At 44.5% G+C, this 7454-nt stretch overlaps 1 protein-coding gene across 1 annotated transcript in view; it reads left to right on the top strand.

Annotated features, from left to right (window-relative positions):
- LOC105525710 overlaps positions 1–7454 on the top strand; it is a 126076-nt gene that overhangs the window by 67571 nt on the left and 51051 nt on the right. The window contains exon 27 of the mRNA XM_011961438.1: positions 603–783. Coding sequence (XP_011816828.1) covers positions 603–783 — 181 coding nt within the window. The remainder of the gene's footprint in view (positions 1–602; positions 784–7454) is intronic.

The raw sequence follows: 7454 nt of genomic DNA, 5'->3' as shown, positions 1-7454 counted from the left end.
GGCCTCCCAAAGTGCTGGGATTACAGGTGTGAGTCACCACGCCTTTCCTGCCCTTTTTTTTGACTGGCTTACTTGCCATGTCCTCAAGGTTCATCCATATCGTAGCATGTGTCAAATTTCCTTCCTTTTTAAGGCTGAATACTCCATTGTCTGTATAGACAGCATTTCATTTTATTTATTCATTCATCTGTTGATGGACACGCAGGTTGCTTCCATCTTTTGGCTATCGTGATTAAATGCTGTTATGAACTGATGCTTTCAGTTATTTCAATTGCTTTCAGTTCTTTTGTATATACACCTGGAAGTGTCATTGCTGGGGTCATATGGTAATTCGATCTTTAATTTTTTGAAAAACTGCCACACTGTTTTCCACAGTAGCTGCAGTATTTTACCTTCCCACCATCAGCGTTTGAGAATTCAGATTTCTCCACATCCTTACCAAAGCTCCTTGTTTTCTGTTTTTTGGACTGGGTTCCACTGCCGTTGCTCGTGTGGAGTGCAGTGGTGCAATCTTGGCTCACTGCTGCCTCGATTTCCTGGGCACATTCTAGGCCAGGGATGGCATGATCCCATTGGCATCTTGGGGGTTGGGCATTCTCCAGTTTGTGCTGCAGGTGCCTGAGAGGCAGGTGGATTGCCGTGTGCAGCTGCACCACTTGAGCCTCAGCCTGCCCTATGTGGAGAGAAGCAGTCACCTGAAGGTGCAGTACAATGGGCGGCCGCTGTTTGTGGCAGGCGGGCAGTGGAAGGACACATCTCGGGCCACCCTGTGGAAGTGGGAAGGTGAGTGTTAGCTGTGGGGCCTCCTTGGCTAGCAGCTCAGGTTTGTGACTTCCAGGCCTTTGCTCAAGCTATGCCTCCTTCCTGGAACACCTTTTCCTTTTATTGGCTAGGCTAACTCAAGTCTCAAACTGGGCCAGGCACAGTGGCTCACACCTGTCATCCCAGCACTGTGAGAGGCCGAGGCGGGAGGACTTCTGGAGGCCGGGAGTCTGAGATCAGCCTGCGCAACATAGTGGGAATCTGTCTTAATTTTAGAAGCAAACACATGAAAACTCTTATCTTTAAAGAGTCCTGTCATGCTTATAGTTACATCCTAACTTCTTACCTTTGCCAGTCAAGTGTCAGGTCCCTGCCTCCTTCTCCAGCCTTGTCCCACCCCACTCTTCCTGTTGCTCATTATCCTGCAGGCTTGGAGGCCTTTTTTTTGTTCCCCAGACACACTCCAGGGCCTTTGCATTTGTGGATCTTTGTGTCTGGAAAACACTGTCTCTCACTTTTAAAAAATGGAAAATGGATCCACTGGCTGGGTATGGTGGCTCATGCCTATAATCTCAGTACTTTGAGAGGCTGAGGGGGGGCGGATTACTTGAGGTCAGTAGTTCGAGATCAGCCTGGCCAACATGGTGAAACCCTGTCTCTACTAAAAATACAAAAGTTAGCCATGCATGGTGTCAGGCAGCTGTAATCCCAGCTACTCAGGAGGCTGAGGCAGGAGGATCACTTGGACCTGGGAGGCAGAGGTTGCAGTGAGCGGAGATCACACCACTGCACTCCAGCCTGGGCAACAAGAGTGAAACTCCATCTCCAGAAAAAAAGAATTCACCATAGTTTATCCATGAATTACTTTTTTCAATTTTTATTTTTATTGAAGTGATAACTTGTTTAAAAGTGAATTTGACTGTGAGTTGCTCATTGTTGAAGCTGGGTCCCATGGGGGCTCATTGTATTATGCTCTTGCTCTTGTATGGACTTGAACTACATTTTCTGAAAGTTGATTAAAGTTTATAAGAGAAATATATCCTCAGTGTCACACCTGCCTACCTTGTGTTTTTTTTGTTTTTGTTTTTGTTTTTTTGAGACAGTCTTACTCTCTCACCCAGGCTGGAGTGCAGTGGCATGATCTCGGCTCACTGCAACCTCTGCATCCAAGACTCAAGCTATTCTCTTGTCTCACCCTCCTGAGTAGCTGGTATTACAGGTGTGTGCTACCACACCTGGCTAATTTTTGTATTTTTAGTAGAGATGGGGTTTCACTATTTTGGCCAGGCTGGTCTTGAACTCCTGAGCTCAAAGGATCTACCTTCTTCTGCCTCCCAAAGTGCTGGTATTACAGGTGTGAGCTGCTGTGCCTGGCCCCCACCCCAAGTCTTGCTTAGAACAGCAAGCACTCTAAATTCTTTCAGCCAATTTTTCTGTTTATATTCTCCATCTTTTAAAATAATATAATCATGCTGTTATTTCTTGAATGTTCAGCTTTGGTCATTCTCTATAGGTTTCTTACTAGAGAGGATAAGAATTTAACTTTTAGATTGGTGCCCCTTTCAAATATGTATTTCTCCCTAGTTTCTTAAAAGAATTACATTTTGTTAACATCTGATGCTTACAGAATTATAACTATAAACGTCTTACATAGTTTAATATATGGTGTACTATCTTGGTGACTTTTTGTTTTTTTCTGGAGTTTGTAATTGCCTTTATTTTTCTATTTGATTAGTTTTCTATAATTTTTGCCTACTAATTACATAATTTCAGCAGCATTGCAAAACTTTTTTCCAGGTGGTCAGACACATCAGATTGTTCATTGACTTCAATTAATTCTGATAGTTTTCTTGGGGACCCTCTTCCTGGAGCCTGTGTCTTACTCCAAAGTAGACCAGTTGCACAGATGTGGTTCTGTAGCCTCCCTTTTCCATCAACCTGGATTTCTTTTCACTTCTCCTCTGGGTCATAACCCCTTTTTCTTAAACCTGTGTCATCTCTGTTGGTTTATTCCTTTGTTCTGATGGAGTACATCTTTCAGAAGCTTCCAGAGAAAGCATAGATGGGAGGTGTATTCATTCCCAAGGGTTTCTGTAACTAATTACTAAACTGGGCAGCTTAAAACAACAGAAATTTGTTACTTCACAGTTCTGAAGGCCATAAGTTTGCGTCAAGGAGCCCCCAGGGCCATGTTCCCTCTTAGGCTCTGGCGAGAACCCTCCCTTGCCTTTTCCAAGCATTTGGTGATGGATGTTGAAGCTTGGTGTTCCTTGGCTTACAGCCGCATCCTCTCTAATGTTTGCGTCTTTTGTCACATGGCATTCTCCTGTGTGTGTGTGTCTGTGTCCAGATTTTTCTTTTCTAATAGAGGCATCAGTTCTATTGGGTTAAGGGCCTGTCCTATTCTATTATGATCTCATCTTGACTTAATGATATCTGCAATGACCTCATTTTCAGTTAAGGTCACATTGGGAGGTATTGGGGATTAAGACTTCAGTTAATCTTTTGGGGGAACACAATTTAATCCATAACAGAATACAAAGATTTTGAGACCCTAAATGTTGATAATACTGGGGGAGTTTGAGTGGAGAATTTTAGGTTGGAAATAATTTTCTCTTGGGATTTTGAAGGCATTGCTCCATTGTTGTGAATTAATTGGGAGATCTGATGCTTTTACTGATTTAGCATCTTTTGTATGTGACCCTTTTCTCACTGTCTTAGAAATTTTTAGAAGCTCGTCTTAGTCCTGGTAGTGGTAAATCTCATTACGAGGTACCTTAGTATGGACCTATGTTCCTCTGTTGTACTGGGTTCTTAGCAAAGGGCATTTCAATTTGGAATCGTGTCATTTTGGTCTGGGTAATTTTCTCTTACAGTTTCTTTGAGAATTTCCTTTCTTTGTTCTGAAATTCCTGTTGGTTAGATGTCGGTCCTCAGAAAACTGAGCTTCTAATGTTTTCTCTGTTTCTCTTTTCAAACTTGTTTTTATTTTTGTCTTTTTTCTTTTTGTTTTTTTGGAGAATGGGGTCTCAGTATTTGGTCCAGGCAGGTCTCAAACTCCTGCGCTCAAGTGACCCTCCTGCCTCTGACTCCCAAAGTGCTAGGATTAGAGGTGTGGGCCAGCGCACCCGGCCTCCTTGTTTCTCTTTTGTTCTATTTCTTTGTCCTTTTGTTCTATTTAAGTGCCGATTTCCTTGACTTCATATGCCAACCCTTCTACTGGCATTTTTATTTTGGATTATCTTATATTTTCAAGAGCTCTGTTTTTTTGTTCCTTTCTTAAATCATCCTGTTCCGTGAATGCAATTGTCTTCTCTTAGAGTATAAGTTACAGAATTTCGGGGAGTTTTATGTGTTTCCTCCGAGTTTCTTTTTTCTTTTTATTTCTGTATTTCCTGTTGGAGGCTTTCCCCCAAATGCTAAGCCAGCCTTGCATATGTGTTTATGTTTGAGTCGGCTGCTCAAACTATTGGTTACCCTGTTTTCAAACAGGGTAATTATGTTTTGAGTGTACTCAGAAGCTGCCTGAGGACTTAATTAAAACCAGCAGTTTAGCAAAGTTAGGGATCTCATATTCTGGAGCAGAGATTTAAAAGTTTGTCTAAAAAAATCTATTCTCCTTAAAATCCTTTTATAAAACTTAGAGTAAGAGACCTGCCGAAACAAGGGGAGAACACATTTCCACACTTGGGCGCCTCTTGACTCTCCGGGATCCCATTAGGGGAGAGGGAGTGCTAGTTCTCTGCCAACCCAGGGTTAGGCCCTAAGACTGCCCGTAACAAGGATCCCAGGAGAAAACTCAGGAATAAAAGTGGAGAAAGTGAGACATCTGACTAAAATGACTAGAAGCCCTCAGGAAGTAAAGAAGGAAAAAGAAACTGAGAAACCAGAAAAATCATCAGACCAGTTAATTCACCTTTGGAGTAACTGGAGATCTAGAGTTTTCTAAAAGATTAGAAATCTCCTGAATTTGAAGAGTTGAGGAAGAAGAATCATGAATGGCCTAAAGCAGTTGCCCAGTGTCTCACACAGAAGGGCATGGAGAACTGGCAGGAATGTCCCCAGATGGTGACAAGTTGGCAGAACTTTTACCAGATGACCCATGAGGCCCCCCAGAGACCCAGGAGCCAGCCCTGGCCCTGCCCTCATGGAAAGGCTCTACACAGAATTTTGGGATACAGATGGAAGGACTAAATGTTTTCAAGTCCTGCCTGGGCAGATGCAGTTGTCCTTCCAGCTCCGGAGTTCCAAACCTAGGCCTGTGCCATCCCCATTCACTTTGAGGGGCCGCTGTGGGCTCCCCAATCCATAGGCTGTGTGCAGGATCCTGTAGTACCCAGAGGGGCGCCCTTGATCAGGAACCCTGTGTGTGGTCAGCTCTAGGTCTGTTTCCTGCCTTTCCTCCAGCAGCCCCTAGCCTCCTGCAGCAGTAGCCGCTCTCTTCTGGTTCTGATCCAGGTCTTGAACTTGGGAGACAATTGGAATCTGGATCCCAATTCTGTCTGAAAGCAACAGAATAACATAATCTATACACTGGCACATGACCCTTGGTCCAGCCCAATGTAATGAGAAATAAATGAATGACCATGACCTCAAAAGCAAAACAACAACAACAACAACAACAACAAAAGTTGAGCAACCAGACATATGTTCTGGAGGGCCCGAGCTTGCCAGGTCACACCTGTGATCTATAAAGTGAAATAAGATCTTTATCACCATGAAAGAACATGAATGAAATAGAAAACAAATTGGAGATTCAAAACTTGTTTGGAAAGAGGCGCTATGTATAGGTGGGCGCATGTGCGGACTGGTGGGCTTCCCTGTCAATCAAGCAATTGGGTGGGGACCTGGCCCTCCAGGGATCCGTGCCTTCCTTCTGTTCTTCTGTGGTGCCATCTTCCCGTTTCCCATGAGAAGGGAGCAACTGGGCAGGAACCAGGCTGCCCACTCTTCAGCGTCTCGCTGTTCTCAACTCAGCAGCTCCTCCCTCCCCTTACTGTGTCTTTGCCCCTGCATCTGAGCCTGTCTGCCTCAGTTTCCCCAGACAGTAAATCTCCTGTCTCCAGCAGGGGTGGGTTGGCTGCCCCTTGGATTAACTCCCCCTTGTCTTTCATTTAGGTATCAGGTAAATGGTAACGTCCTTCTAGAAGTTTTTGCTGACTTACCCAATTTTTATCAAATTCCTTCTGTATTGTTTTTCTTTACAGCCCTCAGCATTTCTACCTGCGTTCTTTTTTTTTTTTTTTTTTTTTTTGAGACATGGTCTTCCTCTGCTGCCCAGGCTGGAGTGCAGTGGTACAATCATGTGATCATAGCTCACTGCAGCCTTAACCTCCTTGGGCTCAAGAAATCCTCCTGCTTCAGCTTCCCAAGTAGCTGGGATTACAGGCATGTGTCACCATGCCCAGCTAATTTTTAAAAATATTTTTTGTAGAGATGGGATCTCACTGTGTTGCCCAGGCTGGTCTCCAACTCCTGGCTTCAAGTGATCCTCCCACCTTGACCTCCCAAAGTACTGAAATTATAGGTGCAAGCTATCATACCTGACCCTGGACTCTTACTTGGTACCAGCCAGTGCTCTAAGAGATTTACCTGGATTAACTCGTTTAATCCTCAAAATAAAACCATGAGGTAGGTACTTTCATTATGTCCCATCTTATAGATGAGGACACAGACACGGAGGTGTTAAGTCCCTGTTCTATTGGGAATTCAGACATCTGTTCCAGATGGTGCCCAAGAATCTGTAATGGAGTCAGGCAAAGACATAAACAGAAAGTCCACTCATTCATTCATTCAACAGCTATTGACGCAAGTAGCTCTGTATGCTAGGCACCACTATGCAAACAGCTTACAGGATGGACTGCAGTCCTCACAGTGATCTTCAAAGGTAGAGTTCCGTCTTCATAGATGAAGAAACTGAGGCTCACAGAGGTTACATAATAGCTCAGGGTTATGTAATGGTATGTTGTGGTCACAGAGCAAGTAAGTGGCAGAACTAGAATTCATACCCAGGTCGTCGTGACTCTTTGGGCCTAGGGAGAGCCCTTCATGATAGTGAAGAGAAGCCCACACATCAAGTAGGAATTGTGCCAGAAAATGGAAGGTAGAGAGTGTTTCTAAGAAAAATCCAGGGACTTTCCTGCATTCCTCGCTTCCTATATGTGCTCAGCTCTCTGGAAGCCAGGTCTACAACCCTACCAGGAAGGGGGACTCTGCTTAGCCAGGGCAAACCAAAAAGGAGCAAAGGCAATTACCTTGACCCAGGGAGGCAGGTGCCATTGGGAGGAGTAGGGATTATTATTGTTATTCATTTGAGACAGGGTTTTGCCCTGTTGCCCAGGCTGGAGTGCAGTGGCGGGATCATGGCTCACTGCAGCCTCAACCTGTCAGGCTCAAGTGATCCTTCCACCTTAGCCCCCGAGGTAGCTGGGACCACAGGTGTGCACCACCACACTTGGCTAATTTTTTTATTTTGTAGAGATGGGGTCTGCCTGTGTTGCCCAGGTTAGTCTCAAACTCCTGGGCTCAATCGATCCTCCTGCCTCAGCCTCCCAAAGTGCTGGGATTACAGTTATGAGCCACTGTGCCTGGTGGGATTATTATATATATATATAAAAAATCAACTTGTTGGTAGAGCAGGATGAAGTCCATTCAGCACATTGCTCTTTCTTCCCCTCACCCCTTCTTCCCCA

Source organism: Colobus angolensis, unplaced genomic scaffold (genome assembly GCF_000951035.1).
Source record: "Colobus angolensis palliatus isolate OR3802 unplaced genomic scaffold, Cang.pa_1.0 Scaffold55, whole genome shotgun sequence".
Classification (NCBI taxonomy): Eukaryota; Metazoa; Chordata; class Mammalia; order Primates; family Cercopithecidae; genus Colobus; species Colobus angolensis.
The sequence above is the reverse complement of the archived record's forward strand: the minus strand, read 5'-3'. Positions and strand labels throughout refer to the sequence as shown.